Below are 19,007 nucleotides of genomic sequence, written 5' to 3'. Positions count from 1 at the left end.
CACATATACGTATATACGTATTAAATCGTATATAAACATATATACGTATTCAATGAACTTTCATAAAAAATTGATGGAAAAAGAGCTTTCATGAAATAAAATATTTCATCAGCGAACTGTAAAAGAAACTATATAATCTTGCAATATGCATAGTTAATAGTTAAATCAGTTACTTTTAATTAATAAAAAATTATTATTTTAAAATTAAAAATTACTGTTTTAAGAGAATTGTTTTCTTTACAAACACTGGGTAATCTTAGAAACGTTTCGTAAATCGAAATGCTGTCAGGTAAGGATGAAGCACCATTCCAGGTGAAGAATTCCAGGATGCTCTGGAATTCTTCACCTGGAATGGTGCTCAAGACTTTTGCCAAAGTCGGGCGCAATCGTGAGGCCCTTTCACTATGGATTTCGTGGGCTTATTCTGATAATTCTGCCAGACAAGTGAGATAAGTCGAAACACAACTTATCATAGAGTTTTAAGTACGTGATCGAAATATCTTGAAAAAGTATCCTAAATCTATGATCTATTTTAAATTATATATTTGTATAGTCTTTGCATAAGTAAAATCTGTATCCAATTATTTTTTTCTTCATAAAAGAAAACATTTTCTTAGTTTTTCAAATTCTACCACGTTACCTGTCTACAAACTTTTTTTTCTCGTAAAAATGGTGTTGTTAAAAACAGGCTTCTTCTAAGCAAGGATATGTCCATTTGGTAGTGTTAGTTTCAGCTGCAGTTACCTTTATAAATAGATTTTGAGTTTCTTCAACAGAAACTATTTTTAAAATAGAAGGCTTTTTATTTAAATACCATATTTCCTGGCATAATTTTTTCCCAAGAGCTTTAACACTAAATTCTGAAATTAAAAAAAAAAATATTTGCGTAATCTTCTCCTTCCTCAGTGTGCTCAAAAAATGAGGTTTGCCTAAATTTAAATGGATTAATCCATGTCATAGGTTTCATCATACTAACAAAGAGAAATCCTCGCAAACTACTTTCGATAGTCACATCGAAACAATTCCCTTCTAACTGGTGAAGATTTGCCATTGATGTTCAGTGTGCAATTTCTCCGAGTTGGCTGAACCTCTTCTAATTACGTGTGGATGACCTGAGGCCGAAGGTTCAGAAGAAAAATGATAAGAATGGGCGAGATTTTAGTCGCAAGGAAGTAGAAAAGATGGTATCTTATTAGGTATTGCAAAGTTAATATTATATATATATATAGTATTAACTAGAGAATAAGGATAGATAATATATATATTCTTTTTGGATTATAGATTTCTTTTAAAGAAATAATACTGTGGAAGTCACCTGCAACCTGTAATTTCTCCATGACACCTTTATATTTGTTATGTTTTAACTGCAACCGTATCTTTCGGAAACTAAATTTCTCTTCTCGATTTTTAGACGATAAAATTAAATTAAAATAAGGAGAAAATACACAACACACATAAGTGTCATTATTATACCCATTACTTTGCTATGGACTGCCAAAGAAAAATAAACATTGTTTAGCTCCTCAGTCGCTTGCAATATTATCAATTATAATTCTCTCATTTCTTAAAATTCAACTTAATTCAGTGTCTTCTGTTATACGCAGATGTTTAACAAAGTATTTCAAACGCACGTATGTATCCCCTAGTTTGTTACATTAGCAAAATTTCTATGTTACAGTTCTATGATACAGCTAAGTTATATTCTAAGTTTCTAAAATACTTAGTTAAGCAAAACGCATTTTTTTGCATTAAAAGTCGCATTCACCATTTCTAATTTATTACTGATCAGCAAATACATATTTATTGCATTTATTATTAGATGTATATAGTCACAGTAGAAAATTAGTAGACATTATACCGTACACTGTCTATAAAGGCCAAGTAAAAGATGAAACTATTCATACACTATATTACCAAATTTCCTCTAAGCACTTTGCTAGAAGACTTAACTTCAAAAACAATATGACTATGTGTTAGGACGTCAATCGGTTGGGCAACAAAGCACTGTTAAAACATATTTATGACAAATAGCAGTTTTCTGTGTTTCAAATAAATTATTAATAGAGCTGTGAAATGTTTGGATAGTAAAGAAAACTTTAACAACACTGTACTAGAACTATGCTAGGATAACAGTCGTGTGACTATTTGAGAAATTTTATTTCCGGACAAAATAACTCTTGAGATACACATATTCGCACATCACTAAGAGTAATTTATACGTTTTCAGCATTTCAAAACAAATGCAATGGATGAAAAACAGATGTAAGCAACAGCATCTTAACAAGAAGGAAGCAGATCAGGAATGTATCTGACGCATTCAAATTGAAAATCTGGAAGGGAGTCAAAACATTATAGCTTGCAACGTAACGATTTTCTTATTTGTAAATGGCTAAAGCATATGCAACTTTAGGCCAGCAGCGTTATATAGTATCAACTGGCATAGATTCATTTAGATGTTAGAGAAATTTATTATAAGCGTTTACTACTTTTAAGGGGGAATATAGAAACTAAAATAGAGATTTAAGAAATTATTGTAAATTAAAATTAGAAATTTAATATATTTATACATCTGTCTCTCTCTCTCTCTCTCTCTCAGACACACATATGTATATAATTTATGTTTTTACCTTTCCAGTTAGTTCCTGCAATTCATTACTTGTTGGTACCCGTCCCAAAGCTCTAACAATGGTTCCAAGATGCCTGGAATGCAGAAAACGGCAAAAATGTTTGATGTCGTCATATGTTTAATGCATTTTCATTAAATTCTTCAGATACTTACATAATGAGAATGTAATGTCATAATAATAATGACATTATGGCTATTTTGGAATGAATACTTAATTAACGTAAAATGGACTACAAAGTATAGTTGTTGCTTTCTATAAAATTTGCATTTATGTGTAATTAATGCTTCTCTATCTTGTAAAAATCACAGTTGTAAAAGAGTTATGAGTCATTGTAAATACTCAAACAAAGTGTTTAGTTTATTCATCAAGAAATTATTGTTTAGTGAAAGACTGTATAAGATGAATAAAAAGGAAATAAAGATATTTAATAGGATAGGATATACGTCACCAGAGCCGTACCTAGATATTTTTTCCTCCTCAGACAAAAAGGTAAATACGCTCCCTTATATATAGGGCAAGGTAACTGACCATTTAAAGGAAAAAGAGAAATATATGTATAGTATATATAAACACATAACATACATACTATACACAGTTCATAAGTTAATTATATTTGCACATGTTTATATTTATCAAAGTCAACTATTTGAAATATTAATACCTTAATTCGTCTATACTAATATTTAATTATAGCTTAATAATTAAAAAATGACACACATAATAATTTACAATTTTCCTTTTCACTTTCGTGCATGAAATAAAGGAAGTACTTATTGACAAATAACAAATAACATTGAAATACAGTCAAACCTCGCTTAACGATCACATTCCATGACGAGTGATTCGCATAAAGAGCAAAATAAAATGTAAAAAAAAAAAAAAAAAAAAAAAAAAATGACTTCTTTATTTCCGTTGTTACGAATGGGACATATTTGAATTACCATTTGCCTCATCCAACTAGTATCTAAATATCTGCCAGATTGAATTAGAAGACAATTTTTCAATAATTAAGAAAAACGGTTATCGATTAGCATAATCAGCTTTCTGCCAAGGAATAATTTGGCCATTGTTTTTCAAGTTATTTTATGTTTAGCTTTCTTATGTTTAGCTTTCTTAACGCATAAGTCAGTTCATTGATATAGCTCTCCCAGTGAATGTGGTCCATTCACAGTCTGTACGAAATTCGATTGTAGACAATAAAGAACCTCTTAAAAATGTTTTAGGTCAAGGACCGCACGAATTTTCGCACATTTTACTTGAAAAGTCATTAACGATGTCTGATATTTTTTTTAACTGGCGCTCCATATTTCAATACTAAAAAATAATTATTTTTACGACTATATTTAAAAACGAATCTACAGCAATTTTGGCGGCGGCTGTTTTGAGGTGAATTATTTCTACACACTTCGAGAAATGATCATTGATCACAAGTAAATATCTTTTTTTTTCTCACTATTTAGCAGTGACCTAGTAGGTAAATTCCTACTATTTCATTGAGAAATATAGCTCTCATGTTATTTAAGTATCTAGCCGGACCATAACAAATATCGTTAACTAACTCACAGATATTTTAGGTCATGACATACTGCGTTAGAATTTCTGCAGCTATGGAAAACAAACAGCTTCGCTTACTTTCCAGGATGTTTTTCTTATGGCCAGACAGTGGTGTATTCTGCAATTCGTGTAAAATACTTAATCTAAATTTTAGAGTACCTTAGCCTTCTTTCAGCTATTTGCTTCAAATTCATAACACTTGAAACTCCATTTGAGATTCACAACAATTTCTTCGCCCCCCGGTCATTTATGAACAATGAGGTGTAGAGGAAAGGAGCTTCTATTAGCCCGAGTGAATTCTAAATCAGTTCTGACCTAACGATAAGGAACCATATAAGAATACTTTTACGACAAGACTGTCCACAACAAAGATTGCTGCAATGCATTTAAAGACTTGCACCTTAGGCCATAGTTCACTTTAGAGGCAAGGTAGAAACAAAGCATGATCTCGGCCTTGAGTGGCCGTTGTTCGTTCGAGTGAAAGCCCTTTTTGGGCAGTTTGGTCATGAAAACATTAAACTCGCAGAGATAACCAGTCTTAACTCACCATTGCTTTTAGTCTAGAACAGAAGATCATTAATGATTTCGTAATTTGCAGCCCATCGTTATGTGAGTATGTTCAAAATGATCTGGATCTTTCAACACGCGTAAAAGCTTTTAAATTCCGGCTCTGTTTCTAGCTCTGAAATAATTGTTTCTCATGAACCTAAAATTTTAGAAGTTAACATGGGATATTTCACTTCTTTCCCCTCAACGTTTAATTTAATTCGTGATAGAACATCCTCTGTAACAGCTATTCTTAAACTGTAGGTCGTGACCCCAACTGTGGTCGCAAAGAAAAATATTGGCATAGCCAAAATTTAATTTAGATACACGAGTTAAAAATTTACTAACCCCCCTCACATTATTTTTCATGTGATGTATTACATTTTCTGTGCAGTTCAACTGTAAAATCGTAATACTGGTTAAGATGCTATTGAGAAATGAATGTAACCATTTTCTCATACAATTTATTGCAGAAGCTCTGGAGACTGTTCTGAAGCATTGTGTTTCGAGCGTTAAGCAGGACAGATGACAACCCTAGTATTTTTCTGGTACATTTATACAACTCTTATGGCAAAATGAAGATCGGTAGACAAACAAGATTAGGTGCTTCACTTCACTTGAAGTTACTTAGAGAAGTGAGAGAAAGGAACATAGTAACATCATCGAAACCATTTACTAAAAACCTTAGTAAATATATCGTTGCACATTTGTGCATTGCCTATTGCACTCTTGATTTCGGTCTTTAAACTCAATAAAAATCCCATTAAATGTTTCTTACATTTACATAGTGCAACAAAGAAAACAATGCAAAATAAATATACAACCGGTATTAAAAATTTAATAAAAAATGCATTTATCGTAATTTAAAAAACTTCTGCAAGACACAATTTTTTTAATAATATTTGCAACCTACGTGTGATAAAAAAAATTTAATGCACCTGTTACATACTTTATATGAACTGTTTAAGCGTCCATAATATTAATTATTTAAGATTTTTCGTTTCTTATTTAAGTGTTTTTTTATTTCTTTATGTAAATTACTTTACAAATAAATTTATAGAATTAAATAAATAAGAAAATAACTAAGATTTTTTTTAATTAGGTAAGTTATGTGACATTTTGGTGTTATAACATTTGCATTTTAATATTTTGCATTGCTTTCGAGACAAACTCTACCTTTTAATTTGGGGGGGGATTTAAATTTAAACTCTCGTGTTTAACGAAGGCTTACACAAGGCTCACACAAATTAGGCTTACACAAGTATACCAATAACAAAATAAACAAATGTACAATAGCACTGTAAATAGGAAAAATTATTAAAAACAATAAATAAATTAAAATAATACGTAGAGAAAAATAAGTTAAAGAAAAATAAAATGGAATAAAAAGTAAAAAAATAGTGATAACTCAATAATATACATTTAGAATAAAATTTCGAAAAGCAGAAAATGTCTGTTTCGTCCGAAAATGTTCAGAAAAAATTGCTGTTCAAGATACAGGCAGGTATTTCTAAGAGGCCTGAAGTATCATCTACTGTACATGATGAATGCATTCAAGAAGAATATTTCTTATACGTAACATCTTCATCTTCGATACCACAACTACAGAAAGCACTTGAGACCAGTCCAAACCGCTTTAAATAGCTTTTAAAATTACCATGCTCAGTCAAAAATTGAGTTAATTTAAAATCTGGTGAAAACTGATCAGCTTTTATCCTGTGAAAAAAATGTAGGAAAAAAAAAACTTTTGTTCATTGTAACTTATGGGAAGGCTGCATATTCTTTGTTTCAAATACCTTTTAATTTAATGGTCGGGAAAAATTATACTATTATTATTATTGTTGTTGTTATTATTATTAATAGTTGTCGAAGTATTCTTAAAATTATTATTATTATTGTTGCTGTTGCAGTTATTATTCTTATTCGAATTAAAATTCCGCATTCTAGTGAACTTATTCAATAGTCATGTCAAGGAATATTTTCCAAACTTAAAAAAAATAATGCTTGTTTTTCATTTGAATGACTTTTTTACAACTGTAAACTCTTTTGATTCTTGAATCAGTCCTACACAAAATGTTCACCGTATACCTACGTCCTTTACGTTAAATTCCGTAAATACAATTTTAAAAATTGTTTTCGGAGAAGCAGAATTTAATCTGAGACACAAGAAATACTTATGTATTAATGTATTAATATCACATTGTCAAAAGAAACTGATACTCTATATCTTAAGAATATTTTGGGTAACGTCCTACTTCTGAAATCAGAGTTAATCTGAAATGATAGGCTCACCGCTTCAGATGCTCAAATTTTACTGAAATCCTCTGGAGTATATTTCAAAGTTAGCTGAATAAAGGCGATTGCTCAACTGTTTTCAAATACTATGTTCGGTAAGCTTTAGAGAAAATGATGAATTGTTTTATAACAAAGAAATTTGTTTTAAAAGTTTTAAGACATTTCACATGTTCTACAAAAAAGTATTTCCCCAGTAAATTCCCCAGTGTATTATTTTATTGAGCCCAATAAAATGACCTTAGTTTATTTTACCTCTCCTAGCAATGTGAAAATTTTGTGTTTTCTTGGAAATATTTATCTATCTATCTATCTATCTATATATATATATATAAATTATATAAATATATATAATATCTACACATATATTAATTCTTCTCTTCAAACTTTACAATTTGCTGCTCTGCATTTCCGTAATTTCCTTTTACTAACATTGATTTGGATGCATAGGATTTGAAGCAGGAAAAAATATTCGACATTTTCTATTCCTAAGATAAGTTTTTAATCCAAGATTGGTAGCTCTTTGTTCTTAAATTTTCATGCTGAGAATCTTCTTGTCAGGACAAAGCTTTTCATGCTGAGAATCTTCTTGTCAGGACAAAGCTTTTCATGCTGAGAATCTTCTTGTCAGGACAAAGCTTTTCATGCTGAGAATCTTCTTGTCAGGACAAAGCTTTTCATGCTGAGAATCTTCTTGTCAGGACAAAGCTTTTCATGCTGAGAATCTTCTTGTCAGGACAAAGCTTTTCATGCTGAGAATCTTCTTGTCAGGACAAAGCTTTTCATGCTGAGAATCTTCTTGTCAGGACAAAGCTTTTCATGCTGAGAATCTTCTTGTCAGGACAAAGCTTTTCATGCTGAGAATCTTCTTGTCAGGACAAAGCTTTTCATGCTGAGAATCTTCTTGTCAGGACAAAGCTTTTCATGCTGAGAATCTTCTTGTCAGGACAAAGCTTTTCATGCTGAGAATCTTCTTGTCAGGACAAAGCTTTTCATGCTGAGAATCTTCTTGTCAGGACAAAGCTTTTCATGCTGAGAATCTTCTTGTCAGGACAAAGCTTTTCATGCTGAGAATCTTCTTGTCAGGACAAAGCTTTTCATGCTGAGAATCTTCTTGTCAGGACAAAGCTTTTCATGCTGAGAATCTTCTTGTCAGGACAAAGCTTTTCATGCTGAGAATCTTCTTGTCAGGACAAAGCTTTTCTAAGCGTAAGGAACCCGAATTCAAGAATTATTAACTATACCTAAATTCAAGAATAATAAGAAAATGCTAATGATTTAAAATAGTAATTTAAATTACTCTACATTCCAGAAATATGGAAAAAATAAAATAGTAAATGGAACTGGAAATGGTAAAAAAATAAGGCAGTTACTGCAACTATTTTTTAAAAACATAAATGAAAAACGCAAGTTTTCAAATAATGAAAAGATAAACACCTAAAAATTTGAAACAGAGTATCTAAGAATTAAAGACGGCTATCTAAGGACTGTCAAGAACTTTGCAAGTTATTTCTTATACTCATTTCCACCATAATGAACTTCATCTAGACAGAATGGAAAAATACATCAGCAGTATGAACACCTCCGAATTTGGTCTATGCCCTGGCATTAACCATACGATGAAGGTTTCCAGCCCTTAATATTGCAGCCATCGTAATTAAAAAACTGCCAAAATGACGAACTTGGACAAGATACCAGCAAAATTTATAGTATATATCGTTGGATGGTAGATTTTTAAAACTGCCAGTGACGCTGAGTAATTTCTATAAACCAAAGACTTATACTATATTATTGACCAAAGACATATACTGCCTTATTTGTAACACGAAATCACCGATTTCATGTTATGAGATCTAGATATCTTTTTGCTGAATGTGTCAGCAATCGTTACATGATTTCCTTCAAATCTTACATCGAAACGCAAAGCCAAATAATGGTGCTTTTATATCATAAAGCACAATGTTTCTGCTTCTTTCAGGTTAACAAATTTGCTGTTCGATACAAACTAGCGTAATGTTCGCAAGAAATAATAGTGGTTCAAAACAGATTCATTTAGACTAGAAAAGAAACACGCTAATATGACAATCAAAATCGTAAAAACAATCTTGTATTTAGTGTAAGTATACTGAAACACTCAATCGATTTCGAGGGCAGCTAAAGGTCCCTCCTCATCAGGAGAAAGAAATACCTAGAAAGAAGAAAATAAAGGGAGAGGAGTCTCAGAAACACGTGGTCCTTATCAGCACTGCACGTGGTTATGACTGGATTTTTAATCAGAGTTGCACTGGACGCCTACTTTTACTGAGCCAGGCTATCTGATCAAGCATAAAGGACAAGAACAATTAGCGAAGTTAAAAATACGGAGCGAGGGGCAAATGCACCTTCACGCTCAAAATCTAAACTTAAAAAAAAAAGTTCAAAACAAAACAAATAATTATGTTTATAAAACGTTGAGTTATGATTCATCTCCTTTTGTCTGTGTTCTTATAGTTAAAAATTTAATAAGTGTGAAGATGAGAATTCATTTGAATCACAAGGAAATTTTTAAAAAATGTATTTAATAGTTAATTAGGTTTGTAAAGTTTTATTTTTGTTTTTTATATTATTATTTTTATCTTAATTTTCACTTCTTTCTGCAGCTCCTACCGATACGCAAATTAGTTAACGTTTAGTACAAAGAGAGTTCTTGTAGTGAATAGAGAACTCCTGACTGACCGTCTTTTGGAACTGTTTTCGCCTAGTTGTTACATTCACCTGAACTGACTTACGGCTAACAAAAGTCTTTTTGCGTAATTTCTTACGTGATTCGAGGAGCCTGAGCCAAACTTATACTAGCCTGTAATTTGCATACTTGAATTACTTAAGTTTTATCTTGAATTTTATGTTCTGCTGGAAGTGGTGACATGTTCTGTAAGTACACTAGCCGTGTAAGTTGTGTTAAACTCTAATTTAAAAAAAAAGATTCATTTTAAACCTTCTCGGGATTCTGTAGTAAGCTCGGGAAGTTTAAGAAGGGGCGATAAATCATCTAATGTCTATACGGAGCCATATATTAGAGCAGTTAGGTTTTGTACAAATTTTAACATCACAACTGATTTTGAAACCTCTTGTTCGTAAACGTGTGCAAATATTTAATGATAAAACAGAATGACTAAATTTAATTTACCGCAATAAATTTATTAAATTCATTTATGAATTATTTTATTTTTGTTTTTACATTTTAATATTTATTATTATTATTTATTGGATTACAATAAGTTTATTAAAAATAATTTCATAAACAAAAATTTTAATTTTTTTCAAATAATATCATTGAGATACATTAGAGATGGAGAAGTAAAATCAGTTTTTACTTAATTTATCTTAACCACATTTTGCTTATAGATTTTTCTAATTAATGTATAATATGTTTGATCTCCATTTATAAATAATCTTATTTAGACATGAAGTTTACAAAAAACTAAATAATTACATTTCGTAGATCAATTTTATAATATTTTGCTTAAATTTATAACCAACATTCTGATGCATTTAAAAAATGTTGCTTTCTGTGGGAACATGAGACAAATCCCGTTGGTATAAACGTTTAAATAAAGTTACAAAACTTCCTCTGTATGCACTACAATATGGCTAATTTCAGTTGCAGTATACCTGGAAGACCTATTTCCAGGACGTATGCTCAGCTGAGGCAATATGACTGTTTTGCAAAAGTTTTTTTAGTTCAAAGGCTATTTGTCCCCGAAGGAATATTGTTTTCGTTTTGCGATTTTGCGTCGATTCACTGCAAACGGCGAATAATTTTTCATACTGTTGCCGGAAAGTATTATTGCCCTGTGTTATATATGAAGAAATTAAATAATAAAAAATCTGCATAAATGTATGTATATTTCTCGCATTGTGATAAAACAACGGTACATAGAGTCATCGAATTTCAGATGTAATTCTTCTACGAATATGGGCATGTGGAAGACCAAATTTGAAATTTGGAATTTGCTTTATGATCAATTTCATATTTTGTAAAAAATTAACGAATTTTTTATTAACAAACTTGAGAGACATTAGGATTTTTTTTAATCTGGCAAGATGAAAAATTAGCAACCGTCTTCGCCAGGAATCGAACCACTGACCTCAGAATACCAGCCCAGCGTGCAGAAGTATTACACCACGAAGGCACGCTAAGAAGGTAGGAGAATTACCTTACAAATTCAAGGATTTCAAAGCGAGCAATGGCAACGCTGTACCGAAAAAACATTTTTATCTCCAGCGCGTGAGTCTCTGTATTGGAAATTCTAAAGATATGCTCATTTTAAAACCATTTTGCGATATTGCTGTTGAATTGAGTTTTATTGTTTAAGTGCGAAGAACGTGATATTTAATAAATAAATGTAACACACAAAATGTTATAATAACGGCCTTTTGGATGTAATTTAAAATCTGAAACATTTCAGATTTTCTTTTTTTTTCCCCCACAAGGATGTTCAACATATATTATCTTACATAACAAGGAACACTGTTTGCTAACTTACTTAATTCATTTAGACAGTGAAATGCCTATTATTATTAACTTCCGTTTTCATTTCTTATTTCAGTGCCGTCTTTTTTATTTCCAATTAACTCCTAATTTACACTAATAACTATCATAATCAAATCACATAACATACTGTAATTAACTTAATTTGAAATTAAAGAATTTCATTTTACTTTATTTTTTTAGCTGATATGAATATCATACTTATCTGAACTTCCTTTTGGGACAAGTGTTACTGTTGGGTTTAGAATAGATTAGAAACGGTTCGCAAACAATGTAGTCAAAAGGCCATTGTTACTCTTATTCTATGTAACTCGATAAGTAATTTCTTTGGCTAAAGAAAGTCAAAAATGGATCGATTTCTATTATGGAATGCAGCACGTTTTTACCAAAAAAGCTACATTAATAAAGGACCGATTGGAAATTTTTGTTTTGTTACTACAATTTTAATTAAATGTAAAAAGGAGAAAGGCAGCAGACAAAGGCTTTGACGAACTCTTTGCAGTTTTTTCATCTTGTTATAGGATTATATTTCATAAATAGCTAACCGTTTAAAATACAGGGTGAACATTAGTTAAAAATAATTTCTTTCTTGTCTCACAGACAATTTTTGATTCCCGGATTTTTAAGAAAAAGTATGCAATTACCATAGAATAAAGCTATACAAACGGACGCTAGCAGCTATGCCTTGAATGTTGCCTCACTCGAAAGTAAAAGCTCAAAATTGTCTTAGAACAGGGTAGTCATTACTCAGCAAAAGTAAACATTATTCTGTAGAAGAAGTAAAGTAAACAACGGGAGGTAATCAATCTGTACAACAAGGCATCACACCTTTGTTCTTAGGCGAGTCTTAAATAAAAGTCATCTAATTTTAGATTACATAATCATCAACAGCTGAAATTAAGCTTAAAACTGTTAGTATACACATAAGACAAGTAGGCCATGCAGTTACAAGTCTGAAACTGTTTATGAGAAAATATACTCCTGGAAAGTTCATTTTGCAGCTGATATGTTGTCCTACCTCGTGCACACAGATAGAGGAGTTTCATTTTCAGAATTTTAATTACGTCAGAAAAGATGTTAAGTTTGTCCGATATACACTAGCCAGGACTGTAGCAGAAATCCGTGAAGAACACAAAATTGCAGATTTTGACAAAATAATTTCTTTTATAAGGTATTTATTTTTTCATTCCAGCACGCCATCGTGTGGTAGTACAATCGACCCGTATTCGTCCAGTTTCGAGTCCTGACGAAGGTATTGCACACTTTTCCAGCATTAAAAAAATGTAAGAAAGTTTAAACAGCGCAGTCAGAGAAATATTTATCTAACACTTATTCAGATAATTTACGTTTAATCAATATGAAGTACTAAGCAGGTTTTTAGTCAGCAATGTGATAAAAACAAGGGGAAAAACTAACCTCAAAAAAGCAGATAAACAAATGATAAAGAAAAAGCTTTTGAAAGCATCTCTCTTGGGAGGTCTGTCTTCTTGATAAATACTATATAGGAAATGGCTCGTAATTACGTTACACATTAGGAAAACCACAAGAACTCTCATGTGGACAACTATTCCGTTGGGAATCTAGACCTGGAGTAGTTTCAGTTTGTTTTAACCATTTTCTTTTAGTAGTGCAAAATGCCACCAGTAAGTATACGAACAATGAAGAAGTAGTGTATGCGATTGCATTGAAAGAAATTAATTGTATCAAAAATTAACATTGATTATAGAAGTTATTGCTATCAAAATGACATGAAGTTGGCTATTATTGTATATGAGTGTGTATGTGTTCATGTAAAATTATAATGAATATTGAATCTTTAAACTTACAACTATGAATATTACTTAGTTTCAAATGCATCGTTGTTCACCTTATCAATCAAGTACTAATTAATTGCATTTTGAATTAATTTTAATAAAAGTTGTTTTTCAAACTAAAAGTTAATTCTTACTTGATTTTAGCCCTTCCTTTTCTATCTTCGTCAAAAACTTCGAATGCTGCTCTAACTTGCTTCTGAGTGTAAACTTCATACGGACTTCGCTTCACTAAAAACAGATTTTATGTTTATCATGCAAATATGGTAAACATCGCTTCATTTTGAAATTTTACATAACATCTTTTGCCTTCAATAGTTATTCGTATTTAGATTAGAAATGAAATTTATTTATCAGATTAATTTCAATAGGATATCATGCGTAGTAACGTAAACTCTAACAAAAGACTCCTTGTAGAAAGATTAATTGCAGTCTGAAGATTTCAGATCATATTCTAACATCTGAAGTACTACTGAATTTTCTAAACGTCACAAAAGAATATTTAAAAAATGAAAAGTTTTAAAAATCACAAACATTTAGAAAGAATGAAATATAATTTGCTTGTACTGAATTTCAGTTTAGCTCCATCTTCCATATATGCACTCGCAACAGTTCCCAAAAAAGTAATAGTAATAATAAGCACTTAGGGTTAGCGTACTAGTTTAAGACTCAGTCCCGAAAAGTTAACATATTGAACACAAAGTCACACGTTTTAAACTAGTTTATAAAACTGGCATCGCTAAATGATAGAAAAACGTTTTCTGAATATTATTACATCATTAGTAATTGCCATGTTCAGACTTAACCGATTAAACATGTAGCTCTTCAAGCTTTGCAACAAATAAACCCACCACAAATTGTAATGCTTTTTATTTTGAAAAAGTGCCAGATTTTGGCAAGACATTTAAAACTAAAAGAAACCGAAGAAGTATGCTTCAAAGCATTTAATGATTAAATTAATCACTTACTTGATTTACTCATTTCTACTTCTTTATCTTGTTGTGCTGAATAATCTAAAATAGAAAGTCTGTTATATTGTAAAATATGCAGCTTCCCACTTCATAGAAAAAAGTTCTTTTTTAAATTGTATTGCTAAACAAATTGTGAAAATGGATATAACATTTTAAATCTGGGTAATTCTAGAAATCAAAAACATTTTCTTTTATAGCAGGATAAATAGTTAGAAGATAGAGTATCTTGAATTCATAGCAAACAGAACAAAAAGTTAAAAATATGCTATATATTACGAATCATTAGATTCCATAGCCTAATAAACATATACTTACTTTAAAGGAAGAGTGCATATATCGAAGATATATCTCTGAAGAAATACTGAAAATAGTTACGTGTGTGAACTTGGGAATTTTAACAATACGTTTTCATATGAGACACAATGAGTACCCTATGTTTCTATTTTAATTGTGGTTCTCGTATTTTGTAATAAATAGGTTTCTCAATCTGTAGCTGAATCTACTATTAATGAGGTGCCAATATGATTTCGAAAATAAATTAGCTATTTCTCAAAATAGGTAATTTATTTTCGGTTACAATACTGTCATACATTATGCTATTATGTTACTAGACATAGATTGGATTTCATCATTGCCATATGATAATAAACAATGTACGGAGTTCAAGGAGACAGTGGCTAAAAAGAAACATTTTTAAATGCTTCTGTAAATGTGTAATTAAATGAGTACGAAAATACGTTTTACTTGAAAGTTTATTATGTGTATTTATTCCACACACAAATATTTTTTATTTTTCACTGTAATGATATACTATATTTGATGCAGTTTCATAAGATATTTCTCCCGCCTTCTTAGCGAGCCTTCGTGGTGTAATGGTCTGCACGGTCAGCGCGTAATTGAGAGGTCCACGGTACGATTCCTGGCGAAAACGTTGCTAATTTTGTAGCTTTTCTGATCCTCAAAATAGGCAATTTTGGTTAATATTAAGGCAAACTACCTTAATCTTTAAATTTATTATTTAATTAATATTAAGGCAAACTACCTTAATTATTAAATTTTAATAATTAAAATACCTTAATTATTAAAATTTAATTATTAAATTTTAATAATTAAGGTAGTTTGCCTTAATATGATAAAGTTTGTCCACGGCTATGTTGATAACATCAGCCAAATGATAACATTAAACGATGAGGAAAATCAGCAATGGACCTTCAAATAGATACTTCAAAACAACAAAGGAATTTAACTACCGTATTTGCCGGCGTATAAGACGCACTTTTTCTTTGAAAAATAGGTCTGAAAGACGGGGTGCGTCTTATACGTCGATACTCAGTTTATTCGGATCTTGCGAAGTGTGAATATTACAGTTACGTAGAGTTCAGTGAATGCGCATGCACTGTCATCGATGATCATAGCTGGGTTCGTTTAACTTTCTTTTTGTGAACGACTTTTAGGTGTGTGAAATATCTACTGTTCAGTTTTCCTAAATATGTTGGAAAGTTATGGGCCGAAAACAAATCGGCATTTCTGTAATATAACATACGAGCTACGTGTGATTGCGTATGCTAACGAACATGGAAACAGGACTGCAGAGAGGCACTTCGGAGCACACCCATATGAAAAATGACAAGCACTTGGCGGAATCAGCAAGAGGTAGTAATGCACTGAATGGCGCAGAAGATAATTTGTTGTATGTGGACTCAGATGCTGGTTTAGAGGAGGTTTCAGGTGACTCTTCATTCAGCTCTGGAGATGAGTGTCTGGGTTTGACGAAGAAGATTAGAAGGTGTTCTTTTCCAGATATATTGGGTATTTTCAGAAAGTATTACTTTGTATTTGTATTATTTTATATTTAAAATACTGTAAATGCATTATAATTATAAATTATCAAGCTTTATCTTTCAAAAATGTGTATAAAAATGGTGTGATGCTTCTTATAGGTCGATGCGTCTTATACGCTGGCAAATACGGTAATTTAACATAAATACAACAAGAAACATATAAAAGGATACTTCCACAGAATTTTAATCAAAATAATGCGAATATGTATTCATAAAATGTTCATAATGTCTTTAACGCCGTAGTTCATTTGTGAACTCATAACATTTCTGGAAATTATTTGATTGATGACTTACTCCTAATCTTAATACTGGAGGGCATACCTCAATTACTAGAAGAACACGGAAACGTAAAACTTAAAGCAAGGTTAAAAAAAAGCAACCTTATTTGGCGTACATGTTTTTCATCGGATTTTTTTTTCACAGGTAAAGGAAAAATTCGTTAGAATTCTTTTACTTCTGAAGGATAGAGATTTGTGTCTGATATCCTCCAAATCCATAGAGTTACGCAAAATGTAAGCCGGACTAAGACTTCGATTTTGCCTAGTTTTAAATAGCTGACTAAAATCGAAAATAAAACAATAAAAAATTCTGAAAGTTATCAGATTTTATATTGCGCCCGAAGGAGCGTTTCTTTAGCGTTTTGTGTGCTACCTTTATTTATTAAATATCATGTTCTTCACACTGAAACCATAAAATTCAATTCAATAATATCACAAAATGTTTAAAGGAACATATGTATAGAATTCCAAATACACAGTCTTGCGGGCTGGAGATATTTTTTTTCTTTTTTCCATACAGTGTTACCATGGCTCGCTTTGAAACCGTTGAGTTTCTTAATCAAAAACTCATAAATTCTTTACAAAATGTGAAAGAGATAGTAAACCAAATTCCAAATTCTAAATTTGGACTTCCAGATGCCCATATGTGGGTTGAGACGTATGTTATTAAACGCATGATGGTTATAGGTACCGATTTTTATCACAATGCGAGAAATATATATATATTTATGCAGATTCCTCATTACTTAATTTCTTGAAATATCACACAGAGCTCTAATATTTGGTGGCAAGAATTTGAAAAGTGATTTGCCGTTTATTGTGGTGCGAAATTTAAGAAGCGTGAAAAAAATTACATGAGTATGAATTTATTACATTCACATATATTTCATTTTAAAAGCTAATAATATGCACTGTTTAGTTTGTAAATGCAATCAAATATATTACAAGTAAATCGAACCACCATGTAAAACAATTACGGCTCCTTTTGTTTCTTTAATGTCATTTCTTCCTAAGTTAAAAATAAAATATAATGCAATTGTACAACAATTAAAAAGAAAAAGAAAATTTTGAAAATTTTGTATTTGTAATTTAAAGATGCAGTAGACTCATATGCACCCAAACACGTGCCATCATTAGAAACCTTCCAGTGAAATAAGTAATAATTTAAACCTCGTTAAAAATAATTTATTATATCGTCTTCACTTTACGTGAAATAATTAGCTCCATTCTATCTTAAAATGGTACTTTTGAGAGAAAACAAAATGTATTCTTTTTATCTGAAGTCTAACTAAGAATTTTAATAATGAGGAAATTACAAATATATAATTTTAATTAATTACTAATAACATATTCGTAATGACACCAACAAATATATTTATCATATGAAAAGGAAAAATAAAGTTTTAAAATCTGTGATCGAGGTTATTATTATGATAGTAGTCAAGGACTAATTTTGATACTGGTTAAAGACAGTGACGCTGGTCAGCGACTGTGACAGATTGATATGATGCTAGTCAAAGACTGTAACAGAATTTAAGTTATCATGCAATCTGAAAATGGAAGCTGTTTCAACAAATCCTCCGATATTATGTTTAAAGCCAGTTTTGTATTTAAATGGGAAAGCGTTATCTTATATTCCTGTAGCACATGCTACACACTTTAAAACAGATTTGTGACAATATTTGAGCTTTATTTCAAAACATGGTCTAAAAGACAGGTGCTGAAATTTCTGATCATCTGCTTGGATCTAAATGCTCTGGCCTTACTAATATACTAGATATCATGGATTAATAATTTTTTTTATGAAATAGTGGAGGAAGTGCTAGACACAACATCATTTATAATGGCATCTGCGTTAACATGCTCTGATTCAGAATTTCTCAATTTTTTTAAAATTTTGTACCATATAAATAAAAAAATTTAATTTTGCAAAAAGAAAAAAAAGATAAAAAATAAATAAGGTGAAGTTAAATGAAAAACTTTGATTGGAAACTAAAATTATTCTTATCACATTATTTATTACTTATCTTATGTTTTCGACTTAAGAACAGTTTTCTAGATAAAACTTATTCATAGTTTTTATGCAATGCTTAAATTTTAAAATGACCATACATTATTAGTTAACAGTAACTCAAATGAACAAACTAATAATAAAAACTTACCCTTTTAGAGAGTTTATTGCTGTTTCTTGGGCTTATTAAGTCCTTAGGAATAACTTGTATCAACATTTCTTGCCTTAGCAACGAAACATTCGGGAAATGTACTATGTCTCTCCTTTCATCGAGTGGTTGCCACAGCAACGGAAAACTGCAGTCAGGATGAATTTCGACTGCTGGTTTCAAAGATACGTTTGTATGGCACACGTAATACTTTAGATATTTTTTTATATAGTGTTCCTGAAATGCGCAGTTTACCTGAATGTGAGAATAATATGATATTGCAAGAAATAAGTGTTTACTAGTTAGTAAACACAATTTGAAACTTTTTTTTTTTTATTAAAAAATTGTACTAGTTTTAGTGCTGGGTGTTTTTTAACATTTCGGAGGAGGACGTTTC

The 19,007-nt window shown here is 30.8% G+C and overlaps 1 protein-coding gene across 1 annotated transcript in view; it reads right to left on the bottom strand.

Annotated features, from left to right (window-relative positions):
- Positions 1-18,723, bottom strand: part of LOC118195232 (dynein regulatory complex protein 8-like) — a 38,203-nt gene extending 19,480 nt beyond the window's left edge. Inside the window, exons 1-4 of the mRNA XM_035366489.2 lie at positions 18,614-18,723; positions 14,330-14,374; positions 13,499-13,592; positions 2,628-2,700 (exon numbers count right to left, since the gene is read on the bottom strand). Coding sequence (XP_035222380.1) covers positions 2,628-2,700; positions 13,499-13,592; positions 14,330-14,342 — 180 coding nt within the window. The 5' untranslated portion in view covers positions 14,343-14,374; positions 18,614-18,723. The remainder of the gene's footprint in view (positions 1-2,627; positions 2,701-13,498; positions 13,593-14,329; positions 14,375-18,613) is intronic.
- Positions 18,724-19,007: the final 284 nt, after the last annotated feature.

The sequence above is a fragment of the Stegodyphus dumicola genome, chromosome 2 (assembly GCF_044657685.1).
Source record: "Stegodyphus dumicola isolate Sdum_Otavi_A_Nest chromosome 2, ASM4465768v1".
In the NCBI taxonomy this organism is placed as follows: Eukaryota; Metazoa; Arthropoda; class Arachnida; order Araneae; family Eresidae; genus Stegodyphus; species Stegodyphus dumicola.
This window is presented reverse-complemented; position numbering and strand designations above follow the sequence as displayed.